General features: G+C 33.7%; 4 protein-coding genes across 4 annotated transcripts; 3 read left to right on the forward strand and 1 right to left on the reverse strand.

Annotated features, from left to right (window-relative positions):
- The first annotated feature begins 110 nt into the window (after window positions 1-110).
- LOC124452715 (L-gulonolactone oxidase-like) lies at window positions 111-4,635 on the forward strand. Its single transcript, XM_047003310.1, has 14 exons — window positions 111-223; window positions 293-391; window positions 876-1,001; window positions 1,204-1,298; window positions 1,404-1,494; window positions 1,567-1,752; window positions 1,874-1,981; window positions 2,494-2,570; window positions 2,675-2,768; window positions 2,832-2,887; window positions 3,244-3,317; window positions 3,392-3,479; window positions 3,625-3,715; window positions 3,783-4,635. The coding sequence occupies exons 1-14, from the start codon at window positions 212-214 to the stop codon at window positions 3,954-3,956; spliced, it is 1,371 nt and encodes a 456-aa protein (XP_046859266.1). The 5' UTR covers window positions 111-211; the 3' UTR covers window positions 3,957-4,635.
- On the forward strand, window positions 3,866-8,017 carry LOC124452716 (START domain-containing protein 10-like). Its single transcript, XM_047003311.1, has 7 exons — window positions 3,866-3,952; window positions 4,906-5,019; window positions 6,497-6,708; window positions 6,892-6,928; window positions 6,997-7,105; window positions 7,321-7,470; window positions 7,615-8,017. Exons 2-7 carry the CDS (start codon window positions 4,941-4,943, stop codon window positions 7,826-7,828), a joined length of 801 nt encoding a protein of 266 aa, XP_046859267.1. The 5' UTR covers window positions 3,866-3,952; window positions 4,906-4,940; the 3' UTR covers window positions 7,829-8,017.
- A 481-nt stretch (window positions 8,018-8,498) lies between these two features.
- On the reverse strand, window positions 8,499-10,634 carry LOC124452714. The gene is made up of 2 exons (XM_047003309.1): window positions 10,315-10,634; window positions 8,499-10,227 (listed from the first exon to the last, which is right to left on the reverse strand). The coding sequence occupies exons 1-2, from the start codon at window positions 10,539-10,541 to the stop codon at window positions 8,616-8,618; spliced, it is 1,839 nt and encodes a 612-aa protein (XP_046859265.1). The 5' UTR covers window positions 10,542-10,634; the 3' UTR covers window positions 8,499-8,615.
- Window positions 10,635-12,495: 1,861 nt separating this feature from the next.
- Window positions 12,496-18,005, forward strand: LOC124452719 (26S proteasome non-ATPase regulatory subunit 2-like). Its single transcript, XM_047003315.1, has 19 exons — window positions 12,496-12,814; window positions 12,887-12,943; window positions 13,474-13,638; window positions 13,709-13,830; window positions 13,947-14,168; window positions 14,319-14,477; window positions 14,684-14,840; window positions 14,950-15,010; window positions 15,081-15,227; window positions 15,374-15,608; window positions 15,790-15,877; window positions 15,995-16,157; window positions 16,270-16,371; window positions 16,488-16,768; window positions 16,903-17,166; window positions 17,246-17,372; window positions 17,460-17,578; window positions 17,644-17,758; window positions 17,836-18,005. The coding sequence occupies exons 1-19, from the start codon at window positions 12,716-12,718 to the stop codon at window positions 17,916-17,918; spliced, it is 2,766 nt and encodes a 921-aa protein (XP_046859271.1). The 5' UTR covers window positions 12,496-12,715; the 3' UTR covers window positions 17,919-18,005.
- The last annotated feature ends 3,409 nt before the right edge of the window (window positions 18,006-21,414 follow it).

Raw genomic sequence — 21,414 nt, forward strand, 5'->3', positions numbered from 1 at the left:
ATCCAAAAAATCGACATGTATGTATTGCATTCTTTGGTATCTCAAAACTACTGACAAAATGACGTAAAAATAATTTTGCTCATTAGAATAAACGTCAAGTGGAAAGATTTTAAAAAATGCATAAAACAATTACATCACTACGATGACACAACATGCATGAATAGTTTCATTCAACAGATCGAAAAGAAGTCTATGACGTGGAGGTTAAAGTATGAGTGAAATAGTAAGTGTAATGATTCTCAACTCTTCAAGGAGTAACGCAGTTGTTAATTTTCTCCATATATATCTGCAGCAGGGAGTTCGAGGTTTCAGATATTCTAATTGGGCCAACACTTTCTCTTGTGAACCTGAGTTGTACTTTGAACCAACCAATGTGGACGAAATTCGTCAGGTAATGTGACCCTTAAGCTACATCCGTTAGGATTTAGTGCAATGGTTTTGAGCCAATTTGATAATTGTATTCTGTAGTTTAATAATGGAAGTATTCAACAAAATACTGTAAGTGTTTAAAATAATCACATTGATTTTTTCCTCTCAGTCGTTGCATTGCCGTTACACAATTTTGTGTTGCGTCGTTAAAATGATGTAAGTATTGATTGTGTAAGGGAGAAACACGTGCAGTTGTGCTACACAATTGGCAGGAAATTTGGCAATAAAGTTTCTTTGAAGAACATGGCAAATATTGCCAAACATTTGCAATTTATATTTTATGGAACTTTAAAATTTCACTGATTAATAATAGTCACGCAATATGTATAACTGCCAACATGACTGAGCATTTACAATAAATTTACTTTCCAAATCACCAAATGTTCCTTCTACTTCTATAAAATTTTTTAACCTATTTATTGCTAGTTGCATTCAATGCATTTCAGATTATATTCAAAGCAAGAAAGGAGAAAAAGAAAATTAAAGTTATTGGCTTTGGTCATTCTCCATCTGATATACCATGCACACAAGATTATATGATCAATTTGTTACACATGAACAAAATTATTAGTGTAAGTATTATCTATTGTTGAATTTATATTGGATGAAAGAAAGAAACTAAAGCACATTATCAATGTTAAGATTTATTTTGAGTTTTTTATATTAAGAAGAAAATTGTCATTTGATCTCTTTTAAATATTTATTGTGCATGATTTTAAGTTATTTGTTTTGGAGAAATCAATTATTTGCCTAGATAAATGATCATATTTTTAGGTGGATAAAGAAACTATGCAAATAAAGGCAGAAGCTGGATTGACATTGCATGATCTTCACCAAGAAGCACAAAAACAAGGCTTAGCTGTGTCCATGTATGCTTAATGGATGAGTTGATGTGATATTCTGGCCTTTGACATTGTATAAAATTACTACTACTATTGATAGCTTTTCAAAGAAACATTCTGTATTCAATATAGAATTCCATCAGTCTCCTACATAACTCTTGGAGGTTTGTTGGCTACTGGCACTCATGGTACTGGGGGAAAACATGGTATCTTAGCAACATATGTATGAAATGAATGTATGTTTTATTATGAAGAAAATACAAGGTTAAGCATTTATCATCATAATTATTTTTAGGTTACCGAAATGACATTAATTACAGCCCAAGGAGAAATAATCAAATGTAGTGCTTCATCAAATAAAGATATCTTTGATGCTGCACGATGTCACTTGGGAGCCTTAGGTATTATACTTGATGTGACATGGCAGTGTGAAATGGCTTTTAAACTTTGTTCTGAGACAGAGGCTGTAACATTTGATGAGGTTTGTTGTTAAACAAAATGTCTCTTGCTGTTTTGGACATTCAATTACATAATATATCCATGGTGATCTTGATACATAGCTAAAGTATGTTTTGTGATGTATATTGTAATTTTGCCTTTAGCTTATGACTCACATTGATAGCAAAGTTGATGAATGTGAGCATTTTAAATGTCATTGGTGGCCACATACTGAAAATGTCAGTTGTCATAGAGTTAATCGTAGCAGTGAGGTATGAATTATGATGTTGTCAAAAAAATATAAATATTTGTGGCTTATCAAACAAATGTAGAATTTTGTTCGTAGTTGTTTACCTGCTGACTTACACAATTATAAAATTCATTATTACTTTTCTCAAAATTACGCATGTTTGATTTTAATACATATGTAATGCATCAAACATGACCAAAGTAAGGAAGTTCTAAATTTCCTGCTCTGCATCCAAGACGCATAAAAGCCATTGTTATTTGTATTAATTAATGAAAAAAGAAAAAAAGTTTTAAGATAACATTCATACAGGGGAGGAGAGAAGATGTAACACTGCTAGTTTTTGCAAAATATATATAAAAGCTTTTCCAGAAATTGATGGAAGACAAAAAGTTGGTGCTTATGAAATTACTGGATTTTATAACAACAACAAAAACTTTTCCACAATGCAGACCACCACTTCTCAGATTGTTTTAGGTTGTGTCCCTCTGTTTGCTTATTCAATGTCCAACAAAATTTCATGATTTTGACTTTCAGCCAATAAAAGAGTCAGTCAGTTGGTTTTGGAATCATCTAATCGGCTTTCACTTGTTGCAGTTTTTGTACTGGCTCAGGTTGGTTTTTGTTGTTATTTTTTTGTTTTCAACCTGTTTTGATTTTTGTGATTAACTTTGAATTTTTTGATGACTTTATGATGAGTAATATTTCTTATTTGCAGCACATTTTTTCCATGGTTCATAAAATACATCAATAAATATCATTTCATTTTGCTGAAGTCAAAACCGGAGAAAATTATCAACGAAGCAGAGAAGGTAGAAATTTGGTATCTGTTTTAATTCAACAAGACAAAAAAAAAACAAATGATTTGATTGTAGATTTTCACAATGAATTGTCTTTTTCCCCAATATACTACAGAATGGGCCATTCCAAGGTTAGTTTTATATTTTGTGCTTACAACAATGTGGCATCTGGATTTGGCATTTAGTTTAATGAAAATCTTTGCTACTACTCTGGAAGGGTTAAGGTTAAACAAGAAATTTAAACTTTGAATTGACTTTACACAGTTCTTATTGCAAAAATCAATAATTGTAACATAGTTATCAAAAATTATTTTGAACTGTTGTAATTATTTTGTGTTTGGATTTTGTAAAGCGGTGTCACGCTTCCTATTTGTTTATGATCGTTGCCTAGCTGTGGAATGATGAAATAGCATCGATAGAGGAACATAAAACAAAAATTTAATGATAAAAAATATGAATATGGCAGGTTTTCTTATATTCTGTTTAGAGAAAAGACAGTTTATGCTTTGAAACAAATGAAGAAATGGTTGGAAACCTCTGGTTTTTATGCTCATATGCCTGGTTTGTGAAGTTTTTAAATTTAAATAATTTGAAACAGTTTATTTAGTATTTTATTAATAAAAAATCTCTTTCAGTGGAAGTTAGATTTGTTGCCAAAGACAATATATATCTTAGTCCAGCCTTTGGTCATGATGTGTGCTTTATTGGAATTATTATGTATCGGTAATTGTCTTTCTTTTCATAGTTATGTTAACTTACTATTGTCTATATAGATACTACATACTCTGTCTTGTTGATTGAGTAGTGCTGCTCACTTAATTAAACAAAAAGTAATTTATAGAATTTACAGAGTAAAATTTTTCTTTAGACCTTATGGAAAATCCGTTGAGATTGAAGACTTTTGGAATTTTTATGAAGATTTGATGTTTTCTGTTGGTGGTCGACCTCACTGGGCTAAAGTATGTTATAAGTATGTTTCTTCATTTCATCAAATCTCCATGCTCAATATTTTCAACTTCTCTTTAGGCTCATAAACTTGATTTAAATGCTCTACAAAAACTTTACCCAAACTTGGATGATTTTCTCAATGTCTGCATCAAACTTGATCCGGATCGTTTGTTTGTTAACAAATACTTGGAGCGTACCTTATTTCCTTTGGAGTCACAAAACCATAATTATTTACAAAATCATGCCAAGTAAGGGCTCATTTTATCTCCCATGGCAGAAGTTAACTACAATAGTGAAATAACAACTTTAATGCCCTGAGACAAAGAGTATTAGCTACGTATTTATGTTCAGTTCATGACCCATCATTGTGCAGGGGCATCTTAAACAAGAGGGGTAGGGCAAACCCCCTCTTTTCTTTGAAGGGGGCAGTGCCCCCACCTCATTTTGCGTTAAAAAAAGAAAAGTTACTTAGAAAGAAAATGTAAATTGAGGATAAACATGCGTATCTACAATGCAGCTGAGTGGACTTGTTTAGAATCACGCAGGAATCTTTAGTAATTCTTCTATTTCATTATTTTTGTTACATGTACGATTGGGCGACGGGCGTTGCCAAAGGCGTTTACTTAGCAGCATGTAAATTGGTACTCATGATGATTCTCAATTTTTAATTTTAATTGTCAATGCTGAAAAAAATGTAGAAATCGACGTCTGAAAAATGCATCAGTTGACAATACATAATTAAAGATAAATGTGTAATGATTCAGTTCTAAAGCTCATACATTATACATTTATTTACTTGAGGTACGAAAAAGGTCACAAAAAAATGCTAAAAGACCTTTATAATTTCTAAAAATAAATTCGATATTATATGCAAGCTATATAGAGTTATATTCTTGTTATACTCTTGAAGGAAACAATTATGAAACTTTTACCATTTTGTCTATTAATCATTTTCTGTATGAAGAAACTATCTCAATCTTACCTAAAGATCATAGCTTCCATGATATCAAATAAGGCAAATTACGCTTTGTGTGGTTTTAATCGTTCCTTGGCGTTTATAGGAACAGGAAATCCTGCCTATTTACAATCATAATCCGCAGGTGTTTTGTAGGCGACGATCATCTGATCAAGTGGCAAGAAAAGCGTCGAGCGTATCAACAAACGAATCCACACCACTCTAACCTTGCATTTTTTTTGAAAGCGTCCTCGTGATTTTACTATAAATTGCTGGACAATATGTTAGCTCCTGTGCCATCACCAACGGGTTTCGAAAGGCGAAGTGTTTCTGCATCGCAAGCTTCTCTTAGTCGAACAGGTTCGTAACTTTGTTTACGTTCTAGAAATATAAAGAAATATTCAAAATCATCCTTCTTCGGGCACATCCCATAACAGTGTTAGGAAAAGAACGATTACCTCATTAACTTTATATATTTTACTAGATTGAAAGTTCTATATTACTGAGAATTTAACGTTATTTGAGGTTTTTCTGTTAGAGTTTGAATGTTTTGGCAACAAAGACATAGTGACGCGTAATGTTTGCTAGCAGTAGTCTTGAGATTACTGCTTTTGTCGTGTGTAAGCTCTTGTTGTTTTATACAGAATATTGTGAAAATATAGGTGTTATAATCGTTGTTAAGCCTATGATCTCTCTTTTGATCTGTTCAACTTTGCTTTTGATTGCCCTTGAGTAAAATCCGGTTACTTATCTTACGTTCATCGCCTGTTTTGCTTATGATGTCTGTGGAATTTTCCCACGAGCCTTGTACGTATTAACTAACTCAGTTTATTTTTTCATAATAACGACTGCTTTCCTTTGCTTTATTGCTGCCTATTATCCAAGAACTCCTACGTATGACAATTTTTATCGGAAGTTTACAATTTTCGCAAATTGCTGCATGAAATGTTGCAATTAGTAGTGATATTTACGTTTTAGGTTTTTTAAAGAAGCGTAATATTATTTTGAAAACTAAATTTCTTTTACACAATAGCCCTTCTAAAACTTTGACGTATAACTTCTATCGTAATTGCCAAGTCATTTATAAAGAGGCAGTGAAGGTGGACAAATAAACGCAGATAAAAATATAACTATTGCTCTTCCACAAGTTGAAATTACCCGATTTATTTCTTTGGGTGCATTGCAAAATGTCGTCCGGAGAGTCGAAAACATTTTATTTGTAATCTAAACATTTAACTGTTGTTTGTCCTAGTATATTATTGCATACTTTTGAGAAAAGGAATTTTCTCAATCTTCTCTGATCAGTAACAGCTGTTTAGTGATAGAGCTATTTTTTATTCATTTTTCACCGTTAAAATGAAGACATGTCCGAAACTTTGGACTCTTTATGTGTCAAATGCATTAGAATCAAAAGATAGTGTGAGATTCTTATCTTTTGTCTTTAATGCATTTGGCACATAAGTCAAAAACTAATTAAAGATGTGAACGATATTTCAAGGACTATGCGTGTGTTCACTACCATATTGCAAATGAAAAATGACTACCATATTGAAAATAAAACTGATTGTGTCTTGAATCCTGGATTCCTTTGGCGAGATCAAGCTGAAGTTTCGAATGCGTGAGTTAATCAGTTGTTGATGACTAATTTTCATTTGTAAGAAAGCTGACCACTCAGACACCACAAGCAAAGTGTCTTTATTGATTTCCTTATTGAAAAATTAAACGTCGTTATCAAGGTTTCTAAAACCTCAATTCATATGAAGTTTGCACGTATGTCATGCATACATCATCCAAATTTTTCAGTTGGGACAGTTCCCTGAAAATTGCTTTTGTTTAGGTTCTCTTGGTGGTACATTAAGACGTGGAGCGTCGTTGAGACATGAACCTCGACCTTTTGTCTCCAGAAATCCAATTAAAGAAGAAGATTTAGACGTGCTGTTGAACTGGGAGAGCGACAATAACAACGATTATTGGCAGAAGATAAAAAGTGTTCGTGAGGGAACCGTGTGGAAGAAAGAAATAGAAGATGATAATACTTGGGTTTTGAAAGTAATCTTAAATGTTTGTGCTGTAGTTAAAAGTTTTGTAAGCCACTGTCAAAGAAGACTCTCTTTTTATCACCAATGCACTAGCTCTTTAAATAGCATGCATGCGAACGTGATGGCAATGTATTCTATCCAGGAAATAATGTATACCTTAAACTGACTTTGAATTTTTTTGTGTTTGTCATAGGCTCAACTCACAGCTGAAAACGTGCCTTTCAAACGAAGTGAGGGTTTTGTTTACCTATACGTTAAAACATTTCGTACTGTCTGAAATTGCTTATGAATATTTCAGCCGTTGAACTTGTCACTGACGTGAAACATAGAAAAGAATGGGATTCCTTACATTCAAATCTTGATGTTGTTGAAACAGTTGGAAATGGAAATTTTAAAATCGTGTACAGGTAGACAACTCATATAACAGTTTGACGGATGCATTCATTCTTGAACTTTGCATGTGAATATTATTTAACTATAAGATGAGAGATAAAACGTTTAACAACTTACTGAATAATGCGATAAAATACACGGATGTAAAATCAACAAACGATGTGCATAGTACACACTATTATTATCGTCTTGTAGCTAATTTTATGAAAACATCTTCTCTTTTTATCAGTCAAATGAAGATGCCTGCATTTTGCAAGAAACGAGAATTATTGGAAGCAATGAGCCAGAGAGCTAGTGAAAAAGAAAGCAACTGCTATCATATGTTAGCCTTCCGTAGCACTACACATCCAAGTGTGCCTCCTTCCAAGGATTTAATTAGGTAAATCATTAAGTTGATGTTGAAATAAAATTTGATCAGTTTTTACACTCGTCGATTTGATTTAACAAACCCTTTTAAGGTAAAGCTTAATATGTTATGTCTGTATCGAATACTTTTCCACAACAATCGTTCATTTATTATTAGGGCTGATGATCAGCTATCAGGTATCATAATACGACCTGTTGGTGACGGAACGTCAAGCTCTAAAATAAGCTTTATATATCGAGTAAAGTTTCGAGGTTCGGCGCCTCGGGGGATAAAGAAAAGCTACCTCGCTAATCAATCTATCACTATGTTACGTAGAATGAAAAAATATCACGACAAAAAGAGACTGGAAGAAAGAATAGGAAGAGTATGAAATATCAGTTTAAGTTACGCATACTGATCACACAAAGATTTGAGTTTTTGCTTGGATGCAATGAACTGTAAGCCAGAATTGTATTTGCAATTTAGTGGAGAGTTTATTTAAGGGTATGAAGACAGAGGTCAAAGAAAGATTGTAGACCATGACATTTAAATCATTTTAATTGTAAATCATCAAGTTTTACGTTAGGCTTATTTTTTAGCACCTGCGATCTATCGTTAGATTTTGCATCTTGTATTTTACCCACAAACGTCTAATGATTTGAACTTTGCGTCAAATAATTGAACCAAGTAGCTACAACCATGACATATAAGGAAAACAGCAGAGACAGCGTCGCAGTGGCCAGCCTTTAAAATGAATGTTGTAGAACTTCTGACGTCTTATAAAGTTGTGTAGTTGTTGTCTTCTTTGTCAAATCATGCGACGGCTCCGGCTACTGTACCATACGGATGAGCAAACTTTTGACTTACCAAAAGTTGTAAAAGTGAACAGATGTCCCGTTTAAACTTTTCCAAAGGATTTGAAAATTCGTCTTCTGAAGAGGCATCTGACGATACCTCACTATGATTGTCACTGCTAGAAGATTCGCCTTTAGTTTTAGCTCCACTACATGAGGGAGCTTTTTCGTCGTGATATTCAAGATTGCGATTTAATGACATTAACGTCGTATCGCTACAGTAAAGACGAAGCTCATTGTTCAATATAGCAAATACACGTAGCCATCCTAGAAAAAATGTTACTGTCAATAAAATAGTGTTTGATTTTAAACATTCAATCTAAACTAATGAAAAATACACGTAAAAGATATACCATTTAAATCTTTCAGCTGTAAAACACCTCTGCTGAATCTATGCTGCAAGTTAACTGACCAAACACAGCATTCCTGAGAACTTTTATACTCATGGGAAGGCAAGTCAAAAAGACAAATAAGACGATACAAGGTCAAACTGGATGGTATAGCATCTTGTCCCATGTTAAAACCATTACATTGCTCTATTTCTGGACTAGAATCTGAGTTTGTTGAAGAGAAATTTTCTTTAGTGGTTGCCAAAGGTATTTTATTACTTTTTACACAAGATGAGACAATTACTTCAGGTACAGCATCCGATGTTTCTGATTCAACTCTTTCAAGAGAAGCTGGATCATTTTCTTCAGTTAAATCACAAATAATCTTTCCTTCCTCAAGACTTTTTTCAATCATTTGCCTGTTGAGTCTTTCTGGTGCTTCTAGTGTTTTCTCATTGTGAAGGCAAAACAACCATTTCTCCTCATATGAATCAAAAATAAGTTCAAAAGTGGGCACACTTGAACTCTCGTGAACACTTTGCCACTTGGTTGCTGCTTCTGCTTGAATCATTTGTTGTTCTTCATATTCCCAGGAACTGCGATGAATAAAATATTCACAATTACAGTAATATCCATAGTCATCCCCATTGTCCTCACTCTCTTGGTCATCATCATTACAAGATCTCCCACTGTTATTGCTCGTAGTATCAGAACTTTGTGCAAGATCTTTTGATACACCAGTTGTTTCATCCAATTTTCTCACTATTGGCAAGGATGACGTATCTGAAACTGAAGCAAAAGATTTTCGTACAGGTGACTTAAGATTGGAATTGTGGCTGACAAACTCATCATCTTTGGTTGTCGCAGGCATTTCACCAGATTTTGATTCTAATTTAACACTTTCCATCATTTCAATACTGGAGCTCCGTGAAATGTTGTCAGATGACAATAGAGATTCAGAATAAACTGGGAAAGAAAGTTCATAAGTGACCTTGTAGCTGCTTCCTTGTGGATGATTAACAAAAAATGGGCTTGATAGAGTATCTAATATAGCAAGACCATCATTGCAGAATTTCATGGAAACTGGACAACCATGTGAAAATGTAGAAGACATTGCCGCTTTCCAATCATAAGTCTCAAAAATAAATCCTGTCTCCAAATGCTTCAAACGGAATCGCCATATCCTATAAAATGCCAAACCTACATCTTCCATTAAGATATTTTGAAAAAGAACCAGCCATCGATACATCATTATGCAACTTGCCATAACTTGATAAGGACGTATGAATCTCATTTGCCTACTGGCCATGCGATCTTGATTTAGGCGGATTGTGAATGAGTCATCAACATATTCACGCCGTCTGTCTATAAAAACCCATTTGAGATCATGAGTGTCATAGTATAACTCCATGTTACTATTGAAGAATCGAGGACTTGTCTCTTCCAGTTCAAAAAATCTTGGTTTTTCCCAGTTTTTATTTACATCTTTCATGACATTGAACATAGCTTGTTGTAATTCTGGTGCAGCCAAAATACTTTCATTTATTTTGCATATTATAAAGTATTTCATGTCATCTGGCGAATAGTTGCCAATACCCAACAAATATCTAGTAATTAAAGGAATGTTGGAATTTTTATGATAATTGACCAATTAATTAATTACTACAGACAATAGATTTCCCATTTCTGCTTACTTGTAGAGCCTTTGCCACTGCAAGGCAAGGGTGGTAACTTGAGAGAGCACGGAGTTTTGTGAAGGCCATCGTTTCAAAACCAAATTTTGCCAAAGACTGTTGTCGTTTGCCACACGATACCAACGTTTACTTACTGTACTGCATTTTATCACTTCAAATGCATCAAGATGAAAGAAAATTCGCAAAACTATTTCGTCCAATTCGCTTACAGTTCTTTCATGACCCATCTTATTGCATAATGTACTTATCTAATTCGTAATTTTGCGTTATAAAAAAGTCGATACTCATTGAGCAAAATTGATCGAATCTTCTCATCAAGATGTAATACCTAATGTTACATGAAGTAATGCACGTGTTTTGGACTTGATGGCCTTGGAAGAAAGTAAAAATTAAAATTTTCAATGAATTGTTTGATTAAATTTTGACATTTTGACACGTGGCATTTATTTTAAATTATAAAGAGAAGTTAAAAATCGTTCTCTTCTCATCATTGACGCGTTACAGCCAGATGTTTGTTGTCTATCTATTCATTAAATGATTTGATCTTAAAACATTGGATACGAGTTCGCAGTTAACGACGAGATGTTGGTCATTGCATATTTTTCATTGATAGTTCTTGTCAGCGCAGCATTAGTGCTGTACCTTAAAGTTGTTCCTTCAGGAAAATCTATTGACAACCCAGCATTTGTGACATTTCAACGCAAGTACTTTGTAGTGTATCTGCTTGCATTGTTTGCTGAATGGCTTCAAAATCCATATTTATATCGAATATATTCTCAATATGGATACATTGACACTCAAATTGCAATAATTTATGTCTGTGGTTTTGTGTCAAGTGTTGTGTTTTCCATGGTCTCTAGACTTCTTCCTGACAAATGTGGGAGAAAAAAATCTTCACTTTTCTTCATTATCTTGTATTCATTATCTTGTTTGTCCAAGGCTTCTGACAATTATTCAGTGTTGATATTGGGACGAATTCTTGGTGGAATATCAACTTCAGTTTTGTTTACTGCATTTGAATCATGGTATGTATACGAACATAAACAAACTCATGATTTTCCAACAGAATGGATTGAAGTGACTTTTACTCAAGCCAGCTTTCTTAATGGTGTTGTAGCTGTTATTGCTGGAATTTTGGCAAATTTCTTAACAGAATGGATCAACTTTGGCCCAGTTTCACCTTTTCTTTTAGCCATTCCATTTTTAGTGATTGCTGGATTAATAATTTTAGTAAACTGGGAAGAAAATTATGGTGGAAAATCGTTGAATGTGATGGGACCTTGTGTAGAAAGCCTTCGCTTGATTGTAACAAATCCAAAAATATTGTTAATTGGTATGATCACTGCATTATTTGAGAGTGTCATGTTTGTATTTGTTTTTCTTTGGACACCAGTATTGGATCCAGCAAGGCCACCTTTAGGAATTGTTTTTTCATGTTTCATGGCGTGTGTTATGATTGGTGGATTCATATTTCGAGTTGCTACAACAAAGAAAGTCACACCAGTTTCTATTATTCAAATTGCTATTGTCCTGGGACTTTTGGCAAACTTGGCATCATCAATAGCTAGTGCCAATCATCCAAGAAAAACGTTCTTAGCATTCTTGTTGATGGAATTTTCCTGTGGCTTATATTTCCCAGCAATGGGCTGTATCAGACAACGTCTCCTACCAGAGATTCACCATGCTGGTATTATGAACTGGTTTAGGGTGCCATTAAATTTGATAGCATCAGTTGTACTTCTAGCTTTACATGACACCCACAGTAGTAAAGGTATAACAACCATATTTGGTATCTGTTCAATAATCATGATTGTAGCTGGAATTTGTGCTGTAAGATTTTCATTCTATTTGGATAATGGAAATTTGTTGCAAGATAATGAAGAAAATAGTAATAACGATGATAATAATTTAGTTTAACTTGTTTGTTAATCAACCATTGACATTCATTATATTTTATTGTGGTTATTAAAAAGATGTGTGTTTGTTGTAACTTTGAATTAGTAATATTCAATAATTCTCATTAATTATTAATAGGAAGGAAAAATATCATTTCTATTCCATAAACTTTACAAGAAAAAACTCATTTTAGTTCTAGATTAAGAAACCTGAACAAATTTGTTCAGCTTTGTTCAAGTAAAAAATGTGGGGAACATAATTTATATTGACAAAAGGGGTCATGTTGAAACTTCATCATTGGTAGTCATAGTTGACGTTTCAGCATTAGATATTTAGTTTACACATGGGAGAATTTCAATGTCTAAAAGTTAGTCAAGTGAGTGAACTAGAACTATAAAGCTGGAACCTGTGATCAAATATGGAAAATATAATTCGGGAATAACCGGAATATCATCGGTTTATCAGGGGGGAGCTGCATCAATATTCTATAACAAAAGTGTTAAAGATGGCGCCGACTGCCACTGTCGATGAAACGAAACATGATGAAAAAAATGAGCCAAAAAAAGAAAAAGTCACGAAGAAAAAAGAGGATGAACCTGAAATGGTGAAAAAATATATTCTTACATACAACTTAGCTTACAATGTTTTTTCATTGTCATCTCTCTTCAAATTTTAGAGCGATGAAGATAAGCAATTACAAGAAGAATTGAATATGTTGGTTGAACGGCTAAAGGTAATTCTTAAACTGTGCTGGAGGGATAGCAACTTGTACAACAGAACTGCTTGTTTAGTCTGGCTGGTATAGTATGTTGTACGGATAAAATGTTTATGTTTGCTCCTGCTTAAAAGATCATATGGAGAGAATAGCATGGATCATTTTGCTGTAAAATGTGCACTTTTACAAGTGGTGCGAGATGCATGAAATAATGTTAGAGTACGCTTTGCTTGTTTGATATGATTGTAGATTAATGTATTGCATTTTTTGGTTTAAACTGTTAGGTATGATAGAGGTTATCTCACACCTGTGTTTGTCAACTCATTTAGAAAGGCTTAGATCTTTCTTAAAATGTTCTTGTTTACTTTTACAAAAGATAATGTAGAAATGGTAGTTTACTTTTTTATGAGACATGTGATTAAGAACAAGAAGGAATATGTTATAGTAATAATGGATCATTCCACTTAAATCAATCAACACAAACAATGTTGGAAAAGACCAAAAATTCCTAATGTTAAGTACTGTTGTCAAACTGTGATTTTTTATAGGAAAGTAACACAGATTTACACAAACCAAGTCTTGAGATGTTAAGTGTTAAAATCAAAAGTAGCACTAGCTCAATGACATCTGTCCCAAAACCATTGAAATTCTTAAGACCTCATTATGGTGCCATGAAAGAGATGTTTGATGAGTGGTTGGACAAGGAAAACAAGGTAAAAGACTTATTTAAAAAGCTTTAATGTTAATTTACATTTCCTGTACTTTGCATTGATGTTATTTTAGGTTTTGTTGGCTGACATAATATCAATTCTTGCAATGACAATAAGCGAGGAACGCGAATGTTTAAAATATCACATGTTAGGCTCAAATGATGCTTTGGAGTCATGGGGTCATGAATATGTTAGGTATATCTACATAATAAATGTCATTGTTTGGTTGCTTGTGATGGGTCTATAAACAACAGGCAAAAGAGATAATAGTCATTATTGTATTTAAAACTAAGGTAATGTATGATTTTTAGGCATTTATCTGAAGAAATCCATGTTGAATACTCATTAAGAACAACATCTGGTGAACCTGTTGAGGATTTGTTCAATTTAACAAAGCAAATTGTGCCATACTTTATGTCTCACAATGCAGAAACTGATGCATGTGATCTCTTAATGGAAATTGATAGACTGGAGCATCTTTTGGAAGTTGTTGAATTAACAACTTATCAACGATTGTGCATTTATTTAACAAGGCAAGTGATGGTTTAGATCTTCAATACTTTACTAGTTGTGTTTTGTGTTGTACATATACATTTATGGTGTGAAACAAAGATGTCGTATGTTTGCATTATATTTTGTTTAGTTTTTCATGAGTATCAAAATGTATTTATCTTATTTTTCAGTTGTGTCAATTATGTTCCTGAGCCTGATGACACTAAACTGTTGAAGACATCACTTGCTATTTACCAAAAGTTTGAATGCTATCCTGAAGCAATGAGAATTGCTATTCAATTGAATGATATGGATTTGATAAAAGAAGTCTTCTTGTCATGTTCAGGAAGGTATAGACAACATTCTTTTAGACTGAAATTGTACTTAAACGTTACTTAACAATTCACAAAATCAGACATTATATTAAGATGATTGACTGTGTACATGATAATTGCTCATCCAGAAACTTTGATAATGTTTGTTAGGAAAACCTATGTTTATTGATATTTATTTTTGTCTATTCAAACAAGTGATATTATATATTACTCTTTTACAGTGATGAAAACAAACTAATGATGAAACAATTGGCATTTATGTTGGCACGTCAGCAAGTGTTTATTGAACTGGATGATGATATGGAAGACTGTGAAGAACTTACAGAAATTCTTTCTAATACACACCTTAATAATAACTTTCTTGCCCTGGCTAGAGAGGTAAGTTATGATGTTGTTGTGTTTATTTACTCTACCTAATAAAGATCTTAGAACTCTTATTGATTTGGTGACGATATTTTCAGTTTTAAGATTTTAATATTTTGTTTAGTTAGATATCATGGAACCGAAACTTCCTGATGACGTTTATAAAACTCAACTGGAAAGTCATCGTGAGTATCCAAAATCATTGTCTTCCTCATTTTTCTTTCATTGTATGTAATGTAAAATTTTTGTATTTAGGCTCATCATTTGGTAATGTCAATGTGGATTCTGCTCGACAAAATCTTGCATCGTCTTTTGTGAATGCCTTCCTTAATGCTGGCTTTGGTTCAGATAAACTTTTGATGGATGAGAAGTCGAAGTGGATATACAAGAATAAAGATATAGGTTAATGATGAAGCAATAGATCATATTTATTGATATTGAAAATCGTAGGGTAGTTGTAATCAACATGTATAAATAATTGACAATTTACTTTTGCAGCTTTCCTCATATGTTAGGTGTTATCCATAATCTATTTTTAATTTATATAGGTGTCATGAGTACTACAGCATCATTAGGACTGATATTATTGTGGGATGTTGATGGAGGCCTTACGCAGATAGACAAATATCTATATTCTGCTGAAGACAACATCAAAGCAGGTGCACTTCTTGCATGTGGTATTGTCAATTCTGGTGTAAGAAATGAATGTGATCCAGCTTTGGCTCTTTTATCTGATTATGTTCTTCATTCAACAAATGTCATGCGTATTGGTGCTGTTGTTGGGTAAGAATCATGTGATATATTTTACATATTGCTTGATTATATAAATGATACAGTAATGTTACACCTGTGTGATATTCCCATTATATTTGTAACATATTTTTTATATTTGCTACAATATATGTACAGTAGTTTTTTATCAACAATTATTATCATAATATATTCATTGTTTTTCTTAACACAGACTTGGTTTGGCTTATGCAGGCTCAAATCGTGAGGATGTTTTAAGTCTTTTGTATCCAGTACTCAGTGACAAAAACTCCTCTGTTGAGGTAGGATTTTTAATGTGGTAAAAGTGCAACTTTTTTCTCTGAAATTTTCTCTATTTGTCTTACATCCAGGGAAATAGCAACACGAATGCTCAAGACATATTTTGATGAATTTTTCAGATTATAGGTCAAACTGCTTTGGCCTGCGGTATGATCGCTGTCTCTTCATGTAACGGTGAAGTTAGTGAACAATTACTTCAAACATTAATGGAAAGAACCGAACTTCAAATGAAAGATATAAATTGTCGTTTTATTGCCTTGGGTATTGCCTTCACATTTCTTGGTATGATATAAATTTCTTAAATTTAATTGTTCTGTGAAGTTTATCTTATGCGGCAATTTAAATTTTAATTTAGAACAAAACATGATCAACTGTTTTTTATGGGAAATTTTAGGAAAACAAGATGCTGCAGAAGCGACCATTGAAGCTCTGAAAGCTGTCCCAGATCCTTTGGGAAAATGGTCGTCCATTCTTGTCGAAATATGTTCTTATACAGGTGAGTTAATGCTATTTTTATCATTTCAACATACATTTTATAACAAGTATTGTCTTCCTAATGTTCAGCATTTCTTCACAATTTTTTTTTCATCTAAGCATATTTGTCTTTTGAAGGTACGGGTAATGTTTTGAAAATTCAAAATTTACTGCACATCTGCAGTGAACATTTTGAAGAGAAGGAAAAGGAAGCAAAAGAGTCAGATAGCCGAGATTTAAGGTCTTCCAAAGACGCAAAAGATAGCAAAGAAAAGACGAAGGAAGCTAAAGTAGAGAAGGAGGAACTACATTCAAAGTTAGATGGTAGTCATCAAGGTGTTGCTGTACTTGGTATAGCATTGATTGCAATGGGTGAAGAAATAGGTGCTCAAATGGCTCTACGTACATTTAGACATTTGGTGAGAACAGTTTCAATTACATTTTGTTTGATTTTTTATACTTTGGTGTCGTCTGTTTATTTTGAAAAGGGGGGTGAGGTTTACATTGCGTCTTCGTTTGTAGAGAAAGGCAAAATTTTAATGTTTTTGTATAGCTTCAATATGGAGAACCAGTGATTCGTCGAGCTGTACCACTAGCTCTCGCAATTCTATCAGCATCCAATCCTCAACTAACCATCATGGATATGTTAAGTAAACTTTCCCATGATAATGACGCTGAAGTTGCACATAATTCAATATTTGCGATGGGAATTGTTGCTGCTGGAACTAATAACGCACGCCTTGCTGGAATGCTTAGACAGTTAGCACAATATTACAACAAAGACCCCAGTAATCTGTTTATGGTCCGTATTGCACAGGTAGCTATATTATCTCTTTAATTAAAAAAATTCGTGAAATTGGATGATCTGTTTCGATGATAAACTGTTTTTGTTTTAGGGTCTTGTTCATCTTGGCAAAGGAACTATGACTATAGGTCCTTATCATTGTGATAGATCATTGATGTCTCCTGTTGCTGTTGCTGGCTTGTTGTCTGTTTTAGTTGCTGGCCTAGATATGAAAAATAGTATGTTTATTATATTAAAAATACTATATTTTTGTTATAGGAAACAGGATGTGTTGAATCTAAACTTTTTTCTTTTTTTGTTTTCAGCTATCCTAAGCAAGAGTCATTATATGTTATTTTATCTTGTCTCAGCAATGCAACCAAGAATGTTTGTTGCATTCGATACTGACATTCGACCTCTTCAAGTTTCTGTCCGTGTTGGTCAGGTCCGTATGATGACAATGCTTTCTTTACTTTCCTATGATTTATAACATTAAGATGTGTTTCTTAGGCTGTTGATGTTGTTGGACAAGCTGGGAAACCAAAGACCATCACTGGATTTCAAACTCATACGACGCCTGTTTTGCTTGCTCATGGTGAACGAGCTGAGTTGGCTACTGAAGAATGTATCTTTTTTTTTTGAAAAGAAAAAGTTTTTCATATTTTATTAACGTTATTGATACATTCTTGACTATTACAACAGATATTTCTTTGACCCCATTCTTGGAGGGTTTTGCTATTTTGAAGAAGAATCCTGATTATGAAGCTGAAGAGTCGAAAAATTAACTTTACGAACAAAAATTCATATATTAGAATCATTTCTCAAGAGACTGATGTTTGTTTTTGAGTGTTAATTTAAATTTTCTTTAAGGAGCTAGTCCTCGTGCCTGTGTTGTCCTAGGTAGCTCCAAGTTGGATGTAGGGGTGGGAAGGGGATGTAGGAAACTTTTCCTCTATAACTGTGGGGTGAGAAGGGGATGTAGAGAACTTTTCCTCTATAACTGTGGGGAGAAGGGGATGTAGAAACTTTTCCTCTATAACTGTGGGGGTGAGAAGGGGATGTAGAGAACTTTTCCTCTATAACTGTGGGTTGAGAAGGGGATGTAGAGAATTTTTCTTCTATAATTGTGGGCGTGAGGAGGGGATGTAGTGAACTTTTTCTCTATAACTGTGGGGGTAAGAAGGGGATCTAGTGAACGTTTCCTCTATAACTGTGAGGGAAGAAGGGATGTAGAGAACTTTTCCTCTATAACTGTGAGGGATGGAGAACCTCTATAACTGTGGGGTGAAGGGATGAGAGAACTTTTCTTTATAAATGTGGGGTGGGAGGGATGACTGAACTTTCTCTACAACTGTGGGGTGAGAAGGGATGTAGGAACTTTTCTTTATAACTGTGGGGTGGGAAGGGATGTAGTGAACTTTTCTCTATAACTGTGGGGGTGAAGGGAAGGGGGAATAACTGTTTTGAATGTGGGGGGAAGGGATGCAGTGAACATTTTCTCTATAACCGTGGGGTGAGAAGGGATGCAAGGAACGTTTTCTTTATAAATGTGGGGTGAGTAAAGGGTGCAGTAAACATTCTATAACTGGCGTGGCCATTAAAGTAAATACACTGAAAACTACATATATGAATTTACATAAATGGCCGTGACCGTGTTCAATGATGCTTTATTGCTAAACTGAACTAAACGTCAAAATTTAAAAAAGACAATTCTTTTGTCCATTCTATCATTTCTAAATCATTTTTTCCACAATTTTACCCGATTTTATGTTGAAAATTAGCACAACGTTTTGACTCTTAATGATGATGGATGCTGAGGTTCGTCGATTTTTGTACTTCATTAATGACAGTTCATTAATATTTAACAGAGTCGCTGTGTCAAAAATTCATCATACAGACTTGAACGGATGTGACAACGTGTCTAAATGCGTGGCAGTGATTTGGATTCTTTGATCTCTATCGAAATCAGATCATATTGATCAACGAAACGTTTTTTATGTTCAAAATATGAGCCAAAAAGGCAGTATATACGACGTGGTAAGTGCTTAGCTATCAATAAATTCTCTTTGATTTGTTTGTTATGGCCATATATATATGCATATCATTTCATATCATATCTTATATTGATTGTAAAATTATCTTCAATGTTTGGCGATATTTTATTTTCTTCTCAACTATTTCGCAACACATCGACGAAAATTCTGTCAACATAATACTCATAAATGATTTGTGAAGTGATTTCTTGTTTTTTACCATTTGAATGAGTATATTATGACAAAGAAAGAACTCATTGTTCGTAAGCATTGCTATTTGCGCATGCTTACACTCAAGGAAAAATGAGATGTTTTCTTTATTGTTAGTTTTTTGGGGGTCACCCTGTAGATATCAATGTTGTTAATTTCTTAATTTGTAAAATCCCCAAAATCCAAGTTTTCCTCCTTTTTTTCTGGGGTTCCTTGAGGGATAGATGAGTCACTGCATTTTATAGTAGAGTGACAAACTATGTCTATTTTATAGAACGTTTTATCCCATCCATTAGATACACTGCTTCTTTACCAGTTTTTGATTAGGTAGCAATTTGTTTGTCCATAGCTTATTGTGACAAAATTGTTTCTTAGTCGATTTTTACAAGAAAGTTATTTTTAAAACCTTGAACCTTAAGAAGTTCTGATAATGAGTTTTTAAATAAAAAAATCTATAAAACTAAAGATAAAATCTTCAAGTTGTGACACTGTTTGATATGGTTAGTTATGACTGCTGTACACTAGTCTGATGAGGTATGCAAGGTCATTTTTTTATGTGTGTGGGGGGGAGGGGACTAAAACTTTGCTCTTACATGTTTTACTAACATATATTTTGTTATTTTACAAATGAAGAATGCTTAGCACAATTGCCCTCCCCTCCCTCCTTTGTTTATTCATATGCAGATTGTATAAGACAATAAAAATGGAACTTCATCACTTCTCACTTAGATCTTGTGGACATTTCACTAACTGTTATGGGGACTTTCTTGAATGTTTGATGTATGCATAAAATGTTGCTGATAAGAATTTGATTATCTAATATAAATGCTGGCTTTGACCATGACTACTGTTAAGGTTGACTATGAAGATGACTACTGTTAAGGTTGACTATGAAAATGACTACTGTTAAGGTTGACTATGAAGATGACTACTGTTAAGGTTGACTATGAAGATGACTACTGTTAAGGTTGACTATGAAGATGACTACTGTTAAGGTTGATTATGAAGATGACTACTGTTAAGGTTGACTATGAAGATGACTACTGTTAAGGTTGACTATGAAGATGACTACTGTTAAGGTTGATTATGAAGATGACTACTGTTAAGGTTGACTATGAAGATGACTACTGTTAAGGTTGACTATGAAGATGACTACTGTTAAGGTTGACTATGAAGATGACTACTGTTAAGGTTGACTATGAAGATGACTACTGTTAAGGTTGACTATGAAGATGACTACTGTTAAGGTTGATTATGAAGATGACTACTGTTAAGGTTGACTATGAAGATGACTACTGTTAAGGTTGACTATGAAGATGACTACTGTTAAGGTTGACATGAAGACACTACTGTTCTTGACTATGAAGATGACTACTGTTAAGGTTGACTATGAAGATGACTACTGTTAAGGTTGACTATGAAGATGACTACTGTTAAGGTTGACTATGAAGATGACTACTGTTAAGGTTGACTATGACCTATGTCAGTCAACACTAACACAAACAGTTCTTTTCATGTTGGCACAAACCTGGACGATCAACATCTACAAACATGTTTAAATGTTGTTTCATTGCAAAGCATATGATGTCCTACATACATGTCAAGTCTCACAGATTACATCATACCTCAGCATTACGCTCACGTGCATAGTACGATGTATCTCACGAATAAACAAGAATTTACGTAAAAAGCTAGAATTTACTGATTTAGCGTTGGCGTTTTTAGTGAATTTAAAATCTTTCAAAGTGTATATGATGACATTAGGTGTCCATTTTCAAACTTTAACACAGCTCTTTAAAGTGCACGTGGCTCATTGCTGACTCTATTGTGTAGTTTAACGTTAAAATATAACCTGAGAACACTGGAAATGCCATTGCTGACTCTATTGTGTAGTTTAACGTTAAAATATAACCTGAGAACGCTGGAAATGCCATTGCTGACTCTATTGTGTAGTTTAATGTTAAAATATAACCTGAGAACACTGGAAATGCCATTGCTGACTCTATTGTGTAGTTTAACGTTAAAATATAACCTGAGA

This window comes from Xenia sp. Carnegie-2017, unplaced genomic scaffold, assembly GCF_021976095.1.
Source record: "Xenia sp. Carnegie-2017 unplaced genomic scaffold, XeniaSp_v1 HiC_scaffold_25, whole genome shotgun sequence".
NCBI lineage: Eukaryota > Metazoa > Cnidaria > Anthozoa > Malacalcyonacea > Xeniidae > Xenia > Xenia sp. Carnegie-2017.

Excerpts from the sequence above, each read along its gene's own strand:
- LOC124452715 (XM_047003310.1), top strand. Across the intron at positions 3,318-3,391 it reads TTTTTATGCTCATATGCCTG|TGGAAGTTAGATTTGTTGCC; the intron begins GTTTGTGAAGTT and ends AATCTCTTTCAG. Across the intron at positions 3,480-3,624 it reads ATTGGAATTATTATGTATCG|ACCTTATGGAAAATCCGTTG; the intron begins GTAATTGTCTTT and ends ATTTTTCTTTAG.
- LOC124452719 (XM_047003315.1), top strand. The coding sequence starts at position 12,716 with ATGGCGCCGACTGCCACTGTCGATGAAACGAAACATGATGAAAAAAAT. Across the intron at positions 16,158-16,269 it reads TATTGCCTTCACATTTCTTG|GAAAACAAGATGCTGCAGAA; the intron begins GTATGATATAAA and ends GGGAAATTTTAG. Across the intron at positions 17,759-17,835 it reads TGAGTTGGCTACTGAAGAAT|ATATTTCTTTGACCCCATTC; the intron begins GTATCTTTTTTT and ends CTATTACAACAG.
- LOC124452716 (XM_047003311.1), top strand. The coding sequence starts at position 4,941 with ATGTTAGCTCCTGTGCCATCACCAACGGGTTTCGAAAGGCGAAGTGTT. Across the intron at positions 6,709-6,891 it reads ATAATACTTGGGTTTTGAAA|GCTCAACTCACAGCTGAAAA; the intron begins GTAATCTTAAAT and ends TGTTTGTCATAG. Across the intron at positions 7,471-7,614 it reads CCTTCCAAGGATTTAATTAG|GGCTGATGATCAGCTATCAG; the intron begins GTAAATCATTAA and ends ATTTATTATTAG.
- LOC124452714 (XM_047003309.1), bottom strand. The coding sequence starts at position 10,541 with ATGGGTCATGAAAGAACTGTAAGCGAATTGGACGAAATAGTTTTGCGA. Across the intron at positions 10,228-10,314 it reads CAGTGGCAAAGGCTCTACAA|ATATTTGTTGGGTATTGGCA; the intron begins GTAAGCAGAAAT and ends TTTAATTACTAG.